The 20,921-nt window shown below is 37.4% G+C and overlaps 1 protein-coding gene across 2 annotated transcripts; it reads left to right on the top strand.

Moving 5' to 3' along the window:
* Positions 1 to 5,228: 5,228 nt before the first annotated feature.
* b3galnt2 (beta-1,3-N-acetylgalactosaminyltransferase 2) lies at positions 5,229 to 20,703 on the top strand. 2 transcript variants are annotated; one of them, XM_028007944.1, is made up of 13 exons: positions 5,229 to 5,499; positions 6,958 to 7,084; positions 7,493 to 7,593; positions 11,497 to 11,696; positions 11,855 to 11,950; positions 13,612 to 13,722; positions 13,815 to 13,893; positions 14,385 to 14,568; positions 15,597 to 15,722; positions 15,825 to 15,984; positions 16,658 to 16,714; positions 18,192 to 18,352; positions 20,076 to 20,703. In XM_028007944.1, exons 1-12 carry the CDS (start codon positions 5,379 to 5,381, stop codon positions 18,327 to 18,329), a joined length of 1,500 nt encoding a protein of 499 aa, XP_027863745.1. In that variant the 5' UTR covers positions 5,229 to 5,378; the 3' UTR covers positions 18,330 to 18,352; positions 20,076 to 20,703. The 2 variants fall into 2 exon arrangements, with proteins under 2 accessions (XP_027863745.1, XP_027863744.1); XM_028007943.1 differs by lacking the exon at positions 20,076 to 20,703 and having other exon boundaries at positions 18,192 to 19,687.
* Positions 20,704 to 20,921: the final 218 nt, after the last annotated feature.

Raw genomic sequence — 20,921 nt, 5'->3', positions numbered from 1 at the left:
CCAATTTTGTTAATTTTTATGATTATGTTCCTTTCTGTTCATTAATTTATATTATTTTTTAACAACCTTCCTTGGTATGGAAATATTTGTTGTTGTTTTTATTTTGTTTTGTTTATTTTTCGCTTTTTGTTTTGTCATTTACTGGTTCATATTTATTACTCTAATTACTGGTTCCTGTTATTACTCAAATTTCTAATAAGCTTATATCTTCCACGAGGAGTGTTAGGTCATTGCCAACACAGCTGACTGTTCATTGAGCGCTGCATGATGACATTTTAGGGCAAAGTTAGGTGGTAGGAAAAAAATTGGGAAAGCATCAGGGATAATGATGCTTTCCCAATTTTAGGATTATTATACAGTTATAGGATTATACAGTTATAGGATTATAGGATTTTTATACAGACATGTCACCCTGTGGAAAACTGTCTCAATGTACAGTAGAAGAACAAAACAAAACAAAATAAAAACATGTATGTTTCTCCAACTGTAAAGGTTTGTTAAAAGATAAAATAAAACAATAAAATAAAATGGACTCAATGAATGACTTTCACACAAAGTCAATTTTTCTTGAACATCTCTAATATTTATCTAAAAATTTCAGCATTTTTTTCAAGGAAATATTTAACTTTCCAAACTCAAACATGTCTTTATTTTTTTCTATTCATGTTTTTAGGTTAATCTAAAAAACTTTGAGTTTTTTGCCAAAAATGTACTCCTCTCTTTAAGTTGTCTATGTTCTTACAGTGGCTCAACTACATTGTTGTATATAAAACATCAGTTTTGTGCCATTAAACTGAATTGCTCAAATAAATAAACCTCCACTGTACTCTCTCTCTCTCTCATTGAGGTGCACCTGTGTATCACAGAAAAACCTGAAAAAAGAACCTGGATGCTGCAGCAGATTACGTTTGATGAAAACAGATAATTGCATGTGAGGGTTTTTGCATGATGATGCAAATCCTGGCATCTCTCAACGATTTCTCTCCTCTAATCTGAACGGATCAAGCTGTGGATAAAAACATGAGCAGCTATGAAGGAGGATTGTGAAGCCTCGGGACTGGCTGTGCTGCAGAGTGCCATCCATATATTTCTTTTAAATCAAAGGCAGCAGAAATACATTTTCTCTGTCAATGCCTGACAATGAATGATGAGGTCTTGAATGAATACACTGTATTCTGTGTGCAGCTGTTCACCGCTAGTAATATCTGATCAATCCACACCCACACAGTCGTGATGAAAGGGAATTTGGGTGCTTTTTCTCCAAACCAACAGTAATGTTTGTTGATGGATAATCCAAACCAAAGTAAAAATACTCATAAATATTAAATTCTGATGACTAATTTACCTCAAAGTGCAATGTTGTCTGAGTTTTTCCTTGCAGTCGACTGTGTCCCCAGACTGTTGGTTTTCTGAAACAGGGAGAAATATATATCCTGTGTGCCAAAAATAAATGTGAAATTCAAGAAATAGACTTGGTATTATGGGGAACATGAGTCTCAGCTGGGACTGGAATGAATAAAGAGAAATTTATAGAGAAAACTGTGAATCCTGGATGCTCTGAGCGCTGCAGAGTTGAGGGGAAAAGGGAGAAAACACACACAGATACTCACACAAGCTGAAACAGTGATGAGATGTTAGTGCATGCATATGGTGCAGTTTATGAATAAAATGTGAGGTGAAAGTAAAAGACATAGGGGACAAAAGTTGGATGCCACAGTAAAGTGGGATGAGACAAGCCTTTATCTTCAGCTGGAAAAAAAAAGGAAATAAATCACTATACTGAAGCTGCAAGGATAAAAACTAACTAAAAGCCTTTGTTATTGAAGTAAAATAATCCCACACTGAAAATTTAGAAAACTTCTGTTATCAATTTGCATATTCAGATCAACTTTTAACAAGTAATGGTTTTCTCTTCTTTTCTTTCTTGTTCTTTTATTTTAAATAAAATCTTTGTTTCCAATTTAAATAACATCCTTAACAATTGCTATAAAAATGTCCAGAAAGATTTTTGAATGAATATTTTTTAATCTGATCAGAGTCGCATCTGTTTAATCTGAACATGACACAGGCACATTTTTCTTACAGCCACCTTTCAAAATGGGAAAAACAGGAGAACATACTACTCAAGTATGATATTTTGAAACTACAAGATAATTTATAAAATGTATTGATTATGAGATTAAAGGGGCAGTATTATGTAAAATTGACTTTTTTGAGCTTTGCATCATCTAATAATGTTGTTGGCTCATCAAAACCATACCTGGTGTGTTTCTTTGATTGTTTTAAGCATGTTATCAAAAAATCCTTTAATCTAGATGGCAACCATTCAGCAGTGCAAAATGCCTGGATGGACCAAGCCCCGCCTTCAAGGTGCAGCTCCTTTTCAGAGCTGCAGTTTCCAAGCTTCCACTTCACAGACCACGCGTCCCCCATGTCTCCACCACTCTGCTCCTTCAGACTAGCCAGCAGCAATTAGCAAATACCTGGTGGAGCTGTGCATCAGCTGAGCTCATTGTATGAGCCACATCTCTGTGCAACGCTGGGAAAAACCTTGTTAAAGAGTTAATAGTGGAGCAATATTGTGATGACTTCCTGAAGGCAGCGTTTCAGAAAGAGTGGGCATTTTAAATAGACAGAGGCCCAATTTCAACGCTCTAAATTTCAAAGTGAACATTGTTTTTAAGTCATATTTGAAATATACAGAATTTTTACAACTGAAGGTAACATGGTTACTTGATTGTGCTATATAATGACATTATGTACCTAGAAAATATATAATACTGCCCTTTTAACCCGTCTAGACCAAAAGGATTGGTGATGAGCCAGGCAAATTCACAGTACCGTAATTCCGCCACATTTGCGCTAGCTGAAAAATTCCAACGGTTTCTGAAAGAGGAGACGTTGCTCTTTCCAGCCAATATTGGGTTATTACGGCAATTTCACCCCCGCCATAGCAGGGAATGAAATTAATATGAGGGTCACTCAGACTGCAAAAATAACTGATTGATATCGAAAGTTCCAGTTATGGATAAAGGGGCAAATATATTTACTCACAGGACATTTAAAGAACTGTGTACAGTTAAAATCAACAAAAATATCCAGGTGGAGATTTGAAAATGCGGTCTAAAAGGGTTAAGTAAAACATGAAATGACAAAAATTTGAGGATGAAGTACGTTTCTACTAAAACATATTTGCAATATTTTCTGTTTTGTTTTGTTTTATTCATGCAGCCCTCACCCCACTGGTTAATGCTGCCCTGGGCAACTGCCCATGTTGGTCACCAGGTAGGTCATCACTAAAAGCCTCCAGCAGTTTGAGGTGCTGCAGCAGAAACACAGCAGGTACACAGAGGACACCCTTATTGATTTCCTCTGTGATGCTGCCTGCTGCTGGATGTATGCACTAAAAGAGAATGAAATAACATATATATGTTTTCACCTCTTGCACGTTGGAAACATAGTGGAAAAAACAAACAAGAATCTAATATTGCATGCTGTAACACACAAACTCCCTACAAACATCAAGCTTTAGGAATGCTTTCTAAACTACAATAATGTTATCCATCATACGCTCAAAGATTAACTAAGAAAGAATGTATTATTACATTTTCTTTGATGTACAGGTGATGTAGAGGGGTTGCGTAAAATGTGGTGGCACCGCCTCACTTTTCAAAGTGGAGGAACTTCATCTGCTTTTTGAGAGAACAGTAGGGATCAGATTGAGTTTATGTCTGATGCAATATTAAGCTCAAACCCTAACCCGAATATAAATGTAATCAATTTATCAACAGCAAGGGAGAAAATAACAACACATCTTTACCAGGGATGTCAATAGATGTTGTTTAAATTGCTAAGAAAGCAAAGAGTTTCTCTGAGAAAAACAATCTTTTCTGGAAAAATAATTGTGTGTGCAAACTAAGGGAGTATATAGAATAAACTTAAATTCATTTTATTTTACTAACAACCACCGTATATTATTTTGAAGTAGTTTGTTATTGATTTTACCCTATTACATTGTTATTCATCAATAGAAAAGGTGTTAAGTTTTTTTTTAATCTGCCATTTATGCAGCACCCAATTTTATAGAAATCAATACAAACAAAATCTGCAGCAGCAAAGCCTTTCTTAAGGCTGCAGACACCCCTCCTCTGTATGAAAAACACTAATGCTTACAGAGTCAGAGGAAGTCATCTTCATGCATCCATCTGCATGCACAGAGGTTTCTGCTTAAATGATTTATGGCTTGCATGAACAAAAGGGTTTGATAAAGTTCTCCTCTAAGCAAACCTAAATCTAAAACATGTCACTGTGGTTTTTTTACAAGTTTAAAATGATTCATATTCTAATTTTGTATTCTGTTCACAGTGTTTTTCTGTTTTCATTAGATACTCGCAGAGCAAAGTGAAGGGGAAAGAAAGGAAGCTGAATTAAGGAAACTCAAGGAAATAAAAGTGTTTTTTTTATGCTATAAATGTAAGAAGGCTGACTACAGTGCTTTTAATTTATGAGACACCAGACTACCTATTTACTGTTCTTTATCAAAAAAATGTTAAAAAAGATGTGATAGTAACAACAACAATTGTAATAACAACAGTTTTTTAAACTGAATTATTAAGTTCTGATTAATCTAAGAGAGAAACTTAATGCTGTTGTAAGTCATATTAGCTTGAAGAAGCCTCTGACTCAAGATACTTTTTTGTGTCTGATGAAGAAAATGCTCAAGGTTGTTGATGTTCGCCCTTTATATGGTACAATTCTGAAATTGTATATTACTTTAGATGGCTAGCCTTCCAGATTATGAGATTAATCTCAGAATTTGTTTTTTTTTTTAAAAAGATTAATTTGAAAAATAAAAATTTTTTCAAGAAAATATCTGAGATTAATCTCTTTTTTTTCTAGCCAAGTTTTGACTTTTCAAATGGCAACATTCCAAGTTTTTTTGGGAAAATTTCTGAGATTAATTAAAGAATTTCTGTGGATTTTTGACGGAAATTTTATTTTTTATCCACAATGTCCTTTGTATTCTGACGTAAGTTGGAGATTTATTACTTTAATTAAATTTTTATTTTATTTCATATAACATATTTTATTTTATTTTATTTTATTTTATTTTAATTCTTTGACTAGCTTCCTAGCTAAACGCTCCAACTTCACTTCCCAGAATGCACCACGGCAGAATTCGCCGCCTCCCATTGGTCCTGCTCCCTGAGCAGTGGAGGCAGGACTAGAGGTAGTGCTGGGAGCCCGGCGGAGATCTGCGGAGCTGAAATGAAGCGCACACACGGAGCGGCTCACACCACGCAGCGCCGTGCGGCTCAGGAAGAGGCTCCACTCCGCTCCAGCTTAAGCCTGCTGCGGCTGAATGAAGGGCTCCGTCCATGCGGAGGCTAGCGCTCTTCCTGCTGCCCTGTGCTGTCGCCGTCCTGGTGCACTTGTGGTTGGCACAACGACCCTCCTTCTCCTTCTTCTTCACCCCACTGGAGAACAGCACACGCTCGGGTACTTTTAATCTTTAGCCTCCCTATCCGGGCTTTACCTCTGCGAAGCCTCGGAACTTTTTTACGTGGTAGCAGCTGGCTAACTTTGCCTCTTACCTCCCGCTGTGTTATTCAGTTTGTGTGTGAACAAGTAGTTAATGGCTAAGCTGTATAATAATGTGTGCTATTCTGTGCGTTTTGTGGATAAATTATGTGAATATTCCAGTTCAGTAGTGCTGGGCGTTGCTGGGATAGGCAGGGAGCGCAGCATCTCAGCCTTTTATCCCCAGACTGTAGATAAAGACTCACGTTAGACCCTGGATTGTGTGTAATCTGGTTCTTTATGCTGTCTTTACACGGATTACCACTTATAGAATCTTGAGGAACCTTCATTGACACTTGAGTATAAATGAAGCTGCTCTTGATGGATGATGAATGAATTATTTAATATAATTGAATAGACTAATTATCAGAACAAAAACATGAATCTCTGTTATCTCTGCCTGCTTATATAAATATTTATATTTTGTCTATCTAATCATTTTTGCTTTGCTTTGGCTGTATTGTGTTCTAATCTAAATTACACAGTTGAATTTACTATTGTAAGAAAGATCATTAATTATTTAGTTTTTCCAAAGAATTTAGACATAAAAATGGGCCTTGATATACATTAGTAAATTTGGTGACTGTCATATATAAAAACCTGAGTTATTAACGAATGCTAAGTTTAAGTTTGAGGATATGGCACATTAAAAATGTATCAAATTTAAATGATTTTAGCAAAGCATGTCTTAAATATGTATCTGTATTTTGCAAAAAAGATTAAATTGGCAATGATAAAACTAAGCTTTCATATGAAGTTGCTGCCATTTATTACCCTGCTTGGTACTTCTTATTAATTTTTTTTATTTCTATGCATCATTCTTGGTTATTTTTACAATCCAGTTTCTGTTACATTCGTTTTAATCAAGCTAGGTTGCCAGATCACCTTGTTTTGTTTTATTTTATTTTGTTTTGTTTTGTTTTAATTATTAGTGTTTAATTAGCCATCATGTCATTTGTATTTAATGTTATTATATTTTTCTACCCAGCTCAGTAGCCAGATCAGCTTGCAACAAAAAAGAAGTGGCTGTTCAGCTGAATTTTGTGAAAACTGGAAACTAAAATACAGATTTCATGGCGTTTTCTGAGATCTGAGCTGAGGATTCTGATATGTTGGGTTATTTATTTATTTTCTAAGGAGTATAGCTTACAAAAGAGAGAATACGCTCTGCAGGATCTTTGATAGAGGCAGTCGCTTCTATCAAAGATAGAAAATGAAGGAATTCCCAAAATATCCTCAGGCCGAGGCATTTATTTAGTTGATGTTTGGGCTATGGACGATGCATTATGATCAATAGGAATTAATGAACGAATGGTATTAATCACTTTGCTTAAACTTCAAACACAACATGTAAATATCTGTACATTTTCAATGCAGATGAGCGCTTGCCTTTCTTTGACGTTTTGGTGGGAGTTCTGTCCGCAAGGCACCATCATGACCTCCGGCAAGCGATAAGAGACACATGGCTGGGCTACATTACAGATCACCCGCACTTCCAGCACAGGTTTGTGAGCCGACGCTCCAACTTCATCGCCCTAACTCTCTCTCTGTCTGTTTTTTTTAATACTTTCACTCTGAACTCGTATAGTGGAAATAAAGCCTCCAGCCGGCAACAGATGCCTGACTGTGGAATCCATCCTTTTATCTCGGCCTGACCAGTGGCCAATGTTGTTCTCTCTTTTCATTCTTCTCGTTCGGTGATCTGGGCACCGATAAGGTGTGGATGGCCTTTAAGCAACCCCCCGGTAACCATGGTAATGGAGGGTGGAGAGAGAGAGCGAGAGATGGACAGGCTTTTGAGATGTTTGTAGCTGGATGATCTTGCACAAAACGACAACAAAAAAAGTCGAAATAATTATTTTTGATTTTTTTTAAATGAATCGTGCTGCTGTGTTTCTGCTCCTTCTTCCAGAGTGGCGGTGAAGTTCATCGTGGGTCGGCATGGGTGTCCCATCCCGGATGAGGACAGGGAGGATCCGTACTCTTGCTCCCTCCTGAACTTCAGCGAGCCAGGTGAGAGTAGAAGGTCGAGTTCTGCGGTCTGCAATGCCGGGGTACGCCTCTCTGCCTGCAACGTGCTGTCAGAAGCAGCGGAGGCAAAACAACGGCAGAGGAGTTGGGAGAATGAAAAGAATGAGTATTCAGAAAAAAAGGAGGTGAAAAAGCGTTATTCATGCTCACCCACAGCTCAAGGACAACTTTCTTTTCTCTGTCCAAGGCTTTTGCAGAAATGACTGACTGACTAAGTCTGCTGCAGATGAAACAAGGAATGGCTCACTAATATGAAAAGTGGCGCTTATAAAATGAAGCTAGGCGCTGATTAATAAAACATCGCCCCTCCTCCACCTACTGCTGTGCATTGCTGCTCAGCTGGCCCACAAAAGGCTACTGCACTTCACTTACAAAATAGACATTTTACCTTCCAAAACCTGGAACAGCCAATAAATATTATAGATAAAAGCATTTTAACTACTGTAATCAGTACCATAGATTATGAGAATTATTTTAATTTTCTGTTTGACGTTTTGTTATTTAGCTACAACAAATTACTTCAAACTGAATAATCTCACAATTTATCACCTCAAAGTATCAAAGTAAAAGAGATATATGATAAAACATGCAGATTATGAGAATAATTTTAATTTATTATGCGATTAATTGAAGGGAGAGTGAGTTCAAATTGTTGGAATTACAGTCTTTAGACTCAAAAATGTCAACAAGGTATTATTTCGGACATAATACCATTTCATAGCTCTGACTTTTTACACATTCAAAGATCCAGATGTTCTCTCATTAACTGAATATAAAATACAAGTCCACTCTCAAGGTTTACCATATTAACAAACACTATATGAAGTACCTTTTCTAGTAGTTCTGGATCATTTCAAAGCCTCTAAATTAGTAAATTAATTTATTAGAAACTTTTTTAATTTAACAACTAATTAATACCAAACGGATGTATTTGTCACATTTTAGGGATTTGGACGCCACCTGCATCAAATTAGAGGTTATCTGCAAGGACATTTTAAATAAACCTGGAAAAAAGCAGTTTATTTAAGTGAAATATCAGATGCACTAAAAATAAATATGCTTAAAAATGTTATGGTCCTCTGATCCAGTGAATCAGTGGTGTTTTTTTTTTTTTACCAAGGTTATCCCTCCAGCCGTGCTTAGATGCACCATATATGCTGTAATTGGACAGAATCAATTGTCAGATTGGACGTCTGCAGTGATAGTTACCGTCTCTCACCTTCACAGAGTCGGTCCAGCTCCGTGTTTTCTGCTCGGCACGAAAACATAATTACTGCTCATCAGAATGGACTTTTTTTTCAGACGACAGCCTTTAAGGTCAGAGCAGCGTTTTATTTTCCCTCACTCACCGCCGCCGTGTTAATGGCCACACGCATTGACGTGATTTGCCTCCGAATCGCAGGCTGCTTCAGTGTGAGGTGCTCAGTGTAATTGGAAGAGAAAAGAGAGACAGCGGCTGCTTTTAAAGACAGTTAGCCGCTGGACTCTGGATTCAGGTCAAAGCACAAGTTAATTTGTTGCTGAAACGTGTTTGTTTGTGATGCATTTGTCTGAGGGACTACAATGAGGTGAATGTTAATTAGCCCCTTAAAACTTTGCTCTAGTTTTTTTTAAATGAGCTTGTACTTTGCACGCAGCTTCTTCTGATATTCAGCTCGGGTAAATAATTACTATGACCTACCAGGCTTTCAAGTTATATAGCAAAAGAACAAAATGCTGTATTATAAATGCTTAATTTTGTTAGAAAATATTTTTATAGTGAGGTAAAGCAGTTTTCATGGTTTCTGATGAAGGTTTCTTTGAAGTATGAAACAGGTTTCTTTTCAATGTATCAATGAGAAATGCTTAATAATGCTAATTATTTTCACAACGAATGCTATTCTCTGCAGTTTGGAAAAACATAACGTATAGGATTTTTTCCAGGTTTGGAAAAGAATAGAATAGAAATAGCATTTATTGCTGCATAAAGGGGAAATTCTAGTTTAACAGCAGCAGCAGATATAAAGCTTTGCAGTGTTAGAAAAAAAAAATAAGACTAACAAAAACAAATAAAGAATGGAAATGTTAAAGGGGGGAGGGCATTATTTAAAATTAACTATTTTGTTTACAGATACTTTATAATCCATTTTTTATGGTTTTGGATGTGTGTGGTTTATAGTTATTTTCTGTTTTATGTTTTTAGTTGTGTTTTGTTTTAGATACTTAAAATATCTTCCAGTTCCAGTGTTAAGTTTTATTTAAAAAATTTAAGTTTATGAGACCACTTAAAATGATCATTTTCTCTGATTTTACTTTTGTAGGTAAAATCAGAGATATGTTTGAGTAAAATGTACATTGTTATTTTATTCTATGAACTACTAGACATGTCTACGAAATTCCAAGCAAAAATTTAGTATTTATTTGCAGAAAATGAGAAATGGTCAAAATTCTGAAAAAGATGCAGTGCTTTCAGACTGTAAAGAATGCAAAGGAAACAAGTTCATATTCATTTAGAAACAACAGTACCAATATTTTAACTCAGAAATCAATATTTGGTGGAATAACTAGAAGGTTTTCAATGCAGTGGGGTCTTAATTTTTTCCAGAGCTGTATTTATACATGTACATATTCTGTACATATATACTACACCGATGTAAATCACTTTGTAAACCATGTTTTAATTCAAAGTGCACTATAAATGAAGCAGGTTTGGTCTTCGAAGTTCTGTGAGATAGAAAAGCAGGATTGTTATGTGAAAGTCTGCCTATTGTGTAACACACTTCATGCATTTCCCCTCTGTCACTACCGTTTAATTCAGGATGACTGTGCAGACGCTCTCTCCTCTGTCACACCAGGTGGATGTTGAGTGAACTTAGCATTTGTTGCTTTTGCTACTGCGGCTCTGTTGGCTCAGATGACATGAATCAGCATGTCACATAAAAAAACATTCATTTAGCTGATTTTTACTGCACAAATTCTCAACAAACATCATCCCAACACACTTGAGAGATTTGCAAGAATTCAGTTCAACTTATAGTACAGAATTGAAGTCTGTATAGTTAATTATCATCATAGAGTATTAGGAGGAAAAGCAGATCTCTATGGTTCTACACATTTGCTTCTTTCAAACTGCAGTAATAGTTTGGAAAGCCTTCAAATATCTGAACAAAGTAACTTACACTCGTTTTTCTAAACAAACCATCAAAGCTAATGTTACTAAATACGCAGTGGGCTAATGCTAATAACACTACAGGAGACGAATAATGCTCCAGCTCAATTGCTTTGAAACAAAAACAGATTCAGAAGCATCTAGCTGCCAAATCTAATTTAATTAAAATTACTGCAAATGATAATTAAGCTTTATTACTAATGTTATAACGAATCTACAATTCACAAACAGGGCTTTGCAAGCAGGAGCTCCATTTGTTTTGAAAAGCTTGCACAGGCTAAGCTTCTGCATTTAATCAGCACAGAAACATCACCTACATCTTCAGATGCTGCAGTTCAATTCCACTCTGTCAGGGAGAAAAACATTTGGTTTGATAAACCGCTACTCACTCCCTGTGATTCCTCACCTCTAATTGCCTTTATTTTGGATGGAGCAGTGAAACTGGTGCAGATTGCATCTAAAGTGAAAACCCTGCTTCTCTTTAACAGCCTTGATCTTTCCATTGATCTCCTGAATAATAAACTTCTCTTTTTGTAATTAAGAAGCCACGCTGGTGAGCAGGAGCTCACTTTGAAGCGAGCAATCCAGAAAACCAGCTCCTCAGAGAGCTGCTAGTGTTGCTTTAAAGAGGTTTTTTTTCTTTCTTTAAAGGCGCTGAGTGTTTATCACAGGAAAAAGTACTGTGTGCATGTTAGTAATAAATATTAAATGTGTTTTCCCGACCACCTGTGATGCAGTGTTGGGTCAGGATGCAGAGATGGAGATTGTGACGGTGGCCGACCCCTCGCTGCTCGTCTCCTCTGACGTGTCGGCCATCGCTCTGGACTTTAAAATCCTGCACCCGGTGGTGATCACCCGGCTCGGGGTGTTTTCCAGTGGGACGCGGCCTGAACTGCACTGCAACGTGACGGTGAAGCTGTTGCAGCTGGACCAGGAGGTGATGGAGCGCTTTTATCTGTGAAGCTCGGTAGAAACTGAGCTTGGGGGCAGCTGGAGGACTCGGCTGACCTCACTTTTAAAAACTGATGCTTTCATGTTTTATTGTGGAACGCTCTTGATTCTTTAATAACTCTAGTTTTTCTTTTCTCTCTGCAGGAGGCTGTGGTTACAGCCCGCTTCAGCTCCATCAGCATGGGGACCGTGGTGAACTGGGTGTGGTACAAACCAGTGGAGCAGTTCATCTTGCCCAAGGTCAGTTTCTCCACTCAGGGTGCCGCGCTTCAACCAAACCGGGGATGAAAACCCTCAGGCTTGAGTCAAAAACATGGATTTTTTTTAAATTTTTTTTTACAAATAGCTCATTCCTTCTTTTTTTATTGAATTTTTTTTTAAATCCTAATATCTGTATATATATTATGAACAAAAATGACCTTTTAATCAGGGGTTTATTGCCATAAATTTCTAATCATAAGATTTTGATGATTAATGTCCAATTAATGTCTAAAAACTGTGCATGTTGTCAGGATTATATGCTATTTTTTCCACTGCTTTTTCAATATGTGTATTAATAAATACCAATAAAAAAAAAAGTTTAATGCAGTTACTGGGAGCATTTTAGTGATTGAAATTATGCTTTATGTGTATTTCAAGAGCAGCCATATAGTTACCTAAAAAAGCAATAAATAGTTCTTACTGTCACTTTTCATTATCACAATATTATCACTAAATATTGTGATAAAACTTTAAGTCCGCTCCTGTTTTTATTTAAACTCTGAAGCAGTGCTGCTCTTCATGCTGTAACATTTTAAACATTTTGCTTTACTCAATCCTCATTGAGAATATCACTTTTTTTCACATGGCGGTGAAGCCTCAAAAATGAAGTATCTAGGTTTTACATTAACCTTTAATGCAGTTTTGTTTGGAAAACATCTGAATCATTCTAGATAACAAAGGTTTTGACCTTTAAAAAGCGCAAATTTGTGATATTTTATGCACTACTAGACCAACACAAAGAAGTGCAAATAAAAATATGAAAGGTTCTTCATCCCGTTGAGTAAATACTTTGCAGGACTATTTCTTGCTGCAGTTATAGCTGCATGTCATTTTGGGGTATTTCTCCACCAGCTTTGCATATCTAGACACGACAGAAACGTCAACACAGCAGGCGAACAAAACCCAAGTCTTTTGTTTTTATTTTATTTTTATTGATTCCCAAGGAAGCTAATTTTACAGGACATATATCCACAATAACATAATGCCAATTTCAATACTTAAAAAGAAAAGAAAAGTAGACTTGTGCATCTTGATAAATAAAGCAACTGTTATAAATCTGTTTTCCAGAGAAAGACTACAGCATTCAAAGTTCAAAATAGAATAATGTAAGAGAAAAGAAAAAAAAAACAAGTAAATAGTAAATAAAAATGAGCCTGTTCCTGTTCTGGCCGAGCCCATGTCTGCATGTCGATGAATTTCTTTTAACTGTTTTTTCTTGAACCTAAGAGTTATTCAAGTAACTGATTCACACTGAGATCAAATTAGAATAAAAACTGACCTGATTGGGATTCAGTGGTTCAAAATAGTCATAATTCAGTTGAAAAAATAGATAACTTCCAAAAATATTTTTTGTAACCCAGTGTAACGGCTCAAAGGCAACTAAAAACATGTGGGTTTTAGTCTTGATTTAAAGGAACTCAGTGTTTCGGCTGTTTTGCAGTTTTCTGAAAGTTTGTTCCAGATTTGTGGTGCATAGAAGCTGAATGCTGCTTCTGCATGTTTGGTTCTAGTCCTGGGGATGCAGAGCAGATACATACAACCACATGACAAAATGTGTAAAAGTTCAATTATTTCATTTATTTAAATCAGTGTAAAATCTGAACATCATCATGCACCTGAATGAATTTGTTTGTGTTTAGGGTTTTGAGGGGACGCTGGTTTGGGAGAGTCAGGACTCTGCTCCGCTCACCACTGTCAACTCCTCGTCCGTGGAGCTCAATGATGGCGGCGGCGTCCTCAAGATCTCCTCTGTAAGTATTTACGTCTCAAAGAAAGCCGCACCTGGAGAGATGTTTACATATTTCAGACTGTAAAACCGTTGTTTTGCTCTTTGGAAATGCAGATTGCAGAAGGCGTCTTGCCTCACAGAAGTGCTCTTGGATTTCCCGGTTTGGCTGGAGGATTCATGTTTACCATCTACGGTTAGTCTTGCGACGGCGTTGATTCAGCTGTGCTTTTTATGAAAAGTGTTCAATCAATATCCATCCAAGAACCATCTGTTATAAAAAAGATAATCGCAATCTAAAAGCTCAAAAAGGCATTGCTCATTCTGGCAGGTTAAGAGATACCTGAAAGCTCCTGCACTTATGCCAAATGGACACCTGTTGTTGTTGGATTATTGATTGTTACTCGTATGTGTTTACATCTGTTTCTGTTTGAGAATGAATTCATAGCCATTTTGTGTGGAAAAAAGTTCAATTAATCATTCAGCGTCTCTGAAAACAGACTTAATGATCCATTTTGTAACATGCTGCAGCTTTATCATTGTTTTGACAGCCAGTAATTAGCTATCATCTCAAGAATGCGCTTTTGTTGAAAATCTAGCAGAATAAACCCTTGCAGCATCTAAAAACTCTTATCTTTTTCTATCGTTTTGCTCCTGATTACCTCCATGGTGGTATCTGGGTGTCAGACAAAGACGGATTGTCCGGGCTCCTGCGAGGCCGCGCTGCCAGGATGGAGAAGCACGCCTCCGGTTTGAGGCGGGAGGACGCCACTCTGCAGGAGGAAAGCCTCAGGCATGGCGATGTGGTGTTCGTAGACGTGGTGGACACCTACAGGAACGTGCCTTCCAAGTTGCTTCAGTTCTATAAATGGTATGCCAAGTGCTAATGACTCGATTCTCTGTCTCCAAATTGCCTGAGCCCTCAGAGGAAATCAGCAACCTGAAATGAAAGCGTGCCGTTGCCTCAAAACGTCTTTGTGCTAAAATTACGGCTGCAATCAGCCAGTCGGAGAAGCTTCACCGTTGTGAGTCATCAGATAGCAGAATGTACTCCCTGAGTGGTATTAGGCTTTAAATTGACAGCTGCAGTGGGTCTAGAAAGTGTACACATTCCTGTTTTTGAGATGCGATAAAATAGGAGTACGACAAATAATCTCCGGCAGGTTAACTAAATCAAAAAATCTGCAACAGCCTTAAACTGAAAGGTTGTTTAAGCATCTTCTGATTACTCAGCATGGAAAAGCTCACAATGTGAAGACACCTTGCTGAAGCCTGCAGATACTCTGCGAAGTAACAGTGCTACAGCCTTATTTCAGATTAATCAGATTGACTCTAATTGATGCCAGGAAGTACTAAATCTGCAGCAGGTTACACAACATTTTTATTTTTTTCTCTTAATTTTCTGATCCCTGCTAGCAGCCATTAAACTCTCCTACAAACAATCATATCTGGATCTTCCATTCACTCATTTATTTGACTCTATACATTGTCATATACTGTACCATGTATAGATAATTGATGGAAATGTTATGTTACTAATGCGCCATGTTACATGTTTTCTGTCAGTTTTGTTTTAAATGGCTTCACTGCTGCTGTCGTGGCAACGATTTTCCTTAGGGGAGTAATAAAATATCTCCTATTTTAACCTATTTTTTATTTTATTTTTTTGTCGAGTTGTGTGGGATTTATTGCACAAAACTATATTGGAAATTTTGTGTCATAGTCTCATTTTCTCTGGCATTTTACCAGGAGTGTGTGCTCTTCTAAGGTTATCTGCAGGCTTCTTGTCTTATTCTCTCTCGCTGTGGTATTAGAGAATAAATCTGCTCTGATATATTGCAAACAATCGGGTGCTTTTTTTTTTTTTTAATTAAAGTTGCAAATTCCCTTTTCTGACAGGTCCGTGGGAAACGCTGACTTTAATCTGCTGCTGAAGACGGATGATGATTGTTACATCGACGTGGACTCAGTGTTAATGAAAATTGACCACAAGGGTCTGAAGCGCAGAAACTTCTGGTGGGGGAAGTAAGGACAGCTCGGTGTCAGATCCTGATGATGATGATGTCTTTTCTTTTTTTTTTGCTTTCCTCGGTTCTGCCTTTGACTGCATATTACCTCCCGACCCAGTTTCAGGCAGAGCTGGGCCGTGGATCGGATCGGGAAGTGGCAGGAACTGGAGTACGCCAGCCCGGCTTACCCAGCGTTCGCCTGCGGCTCTGGATACGTGGTTTCTCGTGACCTGGTCCAGTGGCTCGCCAGCAACGCAGAGAAGCTGAAGGCCTATCAGGTAGAGCTCACTTAGCTATAACTTTAGAAGGACATAGAAAAAGAAGAGTACATTTCTGCCAAAAAAAACATGGAAATTTATGAGTTTGAAAAGTCAAAAAATTTGCTAGAAAACTAAGAAATTTTTAAATTAATCTCAGAAATTTTCTAGTAAAAACAGTGAAAACTTGAGGTTTCTAAAGTTGAGAATTTGCTAGAAAAAACTCAGAAATTTCTGAGTCTTAAAAGGCCAGCGTATTTTTACTTTTGAAACTAGGAAATTTTCCAAAAGCTGAAAAAATTTGGCAAAAGTCCCCCAAATTTTGCAATTTAATCTCAAAAATTTTCTAGAAAAAAACAGGGAAATTTATGAAAAGGCAAAAATATTTTCTACTTTTGAAACTAAGAAGTTTCGCAAAAATTAAAATTTCTTTTGCCAAAAACCCCACATTTTGAGATTAATTTTCTTAAAAACTTCTGATTTTCAAAATTAAAAAATTTCAGACTTTTGAAACCCTGAAATGTGTTGTTTTTTTAAAAGAAAATTTCTGAGATTAATCTAAAAACTTTTGGCTGAAATTCACTCTTCCTTTCTCTTTATCTACAATCGCCCTCATAAGCCGTCATGCTTAGCGGCCGTGACAGATAATCATTTCTATAAAAATGAGCGACCCGTCTGGGTTGTTTTGTTACAGGGAGAAGACGTAAGCATGGGAATATGGATGGCAGCCGTCGGACCGCAGAAATATCAGGTGAAACAAATGAGATTCACATTTTCTGAGCTGCAAAACAACTAATCAGGCTTTTGATGTTCTACATTGTTGTGTCCGATGTTCACTGTACACCTTTATTACCACTGGATTCACAAAGGTCAGAGTTTGACATTAAGAGAGAAAAACTCAAGAAGGGAAATGAATAATGCATACAAATAGTGTTTCCTCCAGAGGAAAGCAGTAGCATTTGCACGTTACATAAAATCAAAACTGCATGAAAGAAAACTGACCTTTATTCGTACATTTGTTTGTAAGTCATTATTTTACAGATACCTTCTTCTTTCGAAAAGGAAATTGGAGCAGAAGTCATGTTTAATAACCTTTTATGATGTTATCAGTTGAATAAATTCAATTTCAATCAAATGCATTTCAGCTGAGTTGGAGACAGAGCTTTGTTTCCCGTTAATCTAGCATGCTTCAACTAGTTTACAGATGTTTTAAGTTGGAAAATAGTTGTGTTGTGCAAACAAGTTTTATATTACATCTTTGTGGCATTTATTTTTAATGTCGCTTAGCAACACACCCTTTCCTTTGATTGACCTGCCTGGTAAAGATGAGTAAAAATCCTTAAAACAAATAAATCTGTTATACCAGACTCTCAATCTCACACTAAAACATCCATAAAAATCCCACCTTTAATTTGAGTAACTGGAACTTTTTCCATCAATAATCAGGAAATATTTGCTTATATCTTGCTGAAATGTTACTTGCAAGTTAGTTTTGTCAAGATTAGGCCTGTCACAATAACACATTTTGCTTGATGACAAATGATCCTAGAAATGATTGAAATAAACAATAGTATTGTCACATTTTCAACAAAAATGTAATACTAATGGCTTATTACTACACATATATCCACTCAAAGATCAAAAAATTTTAATTTCTGAAAAACATTTAACAGTAGAAAACAAAATGGAAACAACAATAAAGTCTATGTCATCAAAATTGCATTTGAAATAATTATTATTAAGCTCAGACAGGGAAAACAGGCAAAAGTGGCAGGTAGTGCAAACTAAATACTTTGCACTGGGTGTCAAATGTTTGCAGTGTTTCTCAAAATGGCGGCTTTTCAACAATAATAAAGGAGAACATCCCTTTAACAACTGTTTTCCAAATCAAAATTATTGTGATTAATTAATTTTATGCAATTAATTGGTTTACTGCTTATTGTAACCAACATATTTGCACTAGAAACTAGAAGAAAAATACTTGGTAAGATTTTGTGTTTGTGCAGTGAAGAAATGGCTTAGAGAATTGAGAAATGAGACTCTAATCTTAAAAATATTACTTTTCTAATGTGGGATTCAAAAAATAACAATTTGATTTTGAGATTATGCTCCACCAACAAAAGATAAGTTCATTTCGAGGCATTTCGGAGTTGTGCGTGCCTGTAACTAATCCATGCTCCATAATAACCAGTTTTTGTTGCTGATAATGAGTTGCCATCTGTCTGCAGGATGCCGGCTGGCTATGTGAGAAGGAATGCTACCTGGACATGCTGTCGTCTCCACAGCACACGGCCAAGGAGCTGCGTGTCCTCTGGGACAGGAAGAGGACCTGCGGAGACCCCTGTGGGTGTCTCTGGGACCGCTGATCGTGGTCCACTCCAGTGGCACTGTGGGTAAAAAGAAAACACTTCTTCCCTCGTTCAGTTTCTTATAACGTCAAACTCAGCCGTGGTTCGATATTCTGCTACGATGCAAAGACTTGAAGTGATTTTCTTCTGAATTATAATGTTGAAAATATTAAAATAAACAATCTGCAGATAAAGGGTTTGTTTTAAAGCTGCAGTATGTAGCTTTTATAAAAAAATATTTATATTTGTTGTAACAATCACTACATGGTGACAGATAATCTGTGAACAAATCGAGCTCCTCTGCCTTCTCCCAGTGATCCCAGTGATAACTAGAAACAACCAGTCAGAGTCCGAAGGTGCGTCTTTGCGCTGCTTACCTCCCTTCTCCCTCCCGCCATTGCTATCTGCTACGCTGCAGCTAGCACAACCTGTCATGAATGCTCAGATTAGTGAGCAGGACAGCAGAAAAACTATTTTCCTGTATCTGTAAGTTGCTTCTGTGCCTTTAGCACATTAAAAAGCAAGTACATGAGGTTGATTGACAGCGCTAAGACCCTCCTCCTGGCTCTGATTGGTTGTTTTTGGTCAGGAGCAGTGGAGATCTTTTCACTGATTATCTGTCTCACAGCAAACTGTGATAACATGGTGAGAGAAAACATTTGTTTTATATAAAAGTTACATATTGCACCTTTAAACTCAGATTTACTTGTATTTTACTGTCAGTAATTCTTGTTAGTTTTAACAATTTTAGAAAAGGTTAAGTGATGGAGAAGAATCATGTACAGAATTACTTTTAGAAGGCTTTAATAATGTGATCTAAAGGGAATATTTAATAGCATTTTAAAGACGAGTTGCTTTATTTTGTGAACATGTTGTCACCCCCATCAACGTTTGTAGATTTCTCACAAGCAGCAACTCTTTGTACTGTATCAGTTCTCGTGCAAATAGTGAGTGATGTGGCCTTACCGTGTTTGTTCGCCATCGTTCCGTACGTGTGCGATCTCGCTGCAGACGTCTTGAGCAACTGAAACGGACGCTTTGACAAGCAGAAGCTCTGAGAGGGAAACAAAGAACCCAAGAAGAGAGATGAAGACTTTGCTTGGTGCTTATTTTCAGCTGGAAACACGACCTCTCCAAACATAGAGTCGGCAGACTTGAGTCTTCTTTTAAAAGGAATAAGAAATACTCCTCCGGTAATTGTGTTGAAGTGACAGGAAGCAGAAATCTGCTGGAAAATCTTTGGAGAACTGATCAATGTTGATCAGAAGACGGCAGATCGAAGCTGAGTTACGACAGCTAAGCTCCCCCCCAGGTTGTTTGTTTTCATATATAATGAAAGCTGATGCTTCATATTTTATTAAAGCAGAATTATACAACTCTTTTGTTTGGATTCTTATTTATTTTTTTCTGCCAACCAAAGAGGTCCTGACATGGCAGCAGATATTCCTTTCCCCTACTCTCATCCTTTCACTCGGCTTCATGATAACACATCCTGCCACATCCTGCATCTGTTCCACTCTCTCAGCTTAGATAAGCACGCCATTTTTTCCAGCCCATCAGCTTCTCCCTCTGATTTGGCTTGGAGCCCCTCGTCGTGAGCCGAGAGCGTGGAAATGACACAGGAGATGAAAAATAATCTCGCTTTCTGTACGAGTGCCTCTGTAGATTATGGAGTTATTGATTTTTGTCTTAAGTTTGATGAGCGATGTGGAAACGTTGTCACTCACTGACATATCTCAAATCCTCTAAATCCTTGATTTGCAGGCCTGCTCAGTGGTACATACAGATGCTACCAGATGATGAAATCAGCTGAACTGGAACTGGGGACAAACTGGAGCATGTTTAGTTGCAGATTTGTGTAATGTATTGTGTTTGGATTCTTCTTAGGCTTCTGGAATAGAACGTTTATCAGTCGCTATAAATGTATTCATACACTTTGAACTTCTTCCCTTTTCCTCATGCTATAACTAGTGAAACTGTTTATATGCGAGTAGCACAAAGCAATGCTAAACTACTAACAGCAGATTAACGTCTCTAAAGATTGAACTCCAACTAAGGCTGCATTTACACTGCAGCCTGAAGTAACACAATTACGTTTTTTGTTGTTGTTTTTTTGCAGTAATAAATTAATGAATCTGATCTTTTCATGACAGTCTGAAGGACACAGGTCGGATTTTTTTCGAATGTGACCCCGGCCGCTTGGATATCCGATACGTATCCGATTCAAACGTGACCTAGAGTCCACGCCGCATTCATCCGACGTCATAGATGCTCGACAAACGTCACTATTCTGCGCCCTGATATGCTCAAGCGGGAATAAAAACAACCACGGCGGACAATAACGAGGAGTAAGATGTTAATATGCTGGCTACGATCGGGCAACTTCAAAATCGTAAGCTATGCAACACCGTTAGCATCCACGTTTACTTCCGCAAACACTGAGCTCTTCTTTTTTACGGAGGTTGGCAAAACACCGAGCACGCTCTCACTGTGACATTATTGCGCCCTCTACTGCGCATGCGGGACACTTTAAGATTGTTTACAGTTCACACTGGAGCTCACGTACAAGTCGCATGTATTTGGAAGTGTGAACGGCCACGGCTAAATAAT

This window comes from Xiphophorus couchianus, chromosome 22, assembly GCF_001444195.1.
Source record: "Xiphophorus couchianus chromosome 22, X_couchianus-1.0, whole genome shotgun sequence".
NCBI classification, from domain to species: Eukaryota; Metazoa; Chordata; class Actinopteri; order Cyprinodontiformes; family Poeciliidae; genus Xiphophorus; species Xiphophorus couchianus.
The sequence above is the reverse complement of the archived record's forward strand: the minus strand, read 5'-3'. Positions and strand labels throughout refer to the sequence as shown.

Bases quoted from the DNA above. Each gene is read 5' to 3' on its own strand.
- b3galnt2 (XM_028007944.1), top strand. From the start codon at position 5,379: ATGCGGAGGCTAGCGCTCTTCCTGCTGCCCTGTGCTGTCGCCGTCCTG. The intron at 11,697-11,854 runs GTGATGGAGCGC...TTCTCTCTGCAG, and splicing joins TGTTGCAGCTGGACCAGGAG to GAGGCTGTGGTTACAGCCCG. The intron at 11,951-13,611 runs GTCAGTTTCTCC...GTTTGTGTTTAG, and splicing joins AGCAGTTCATCTTGCCCAAG to GGTTTTGAGGGGACGCTGGT.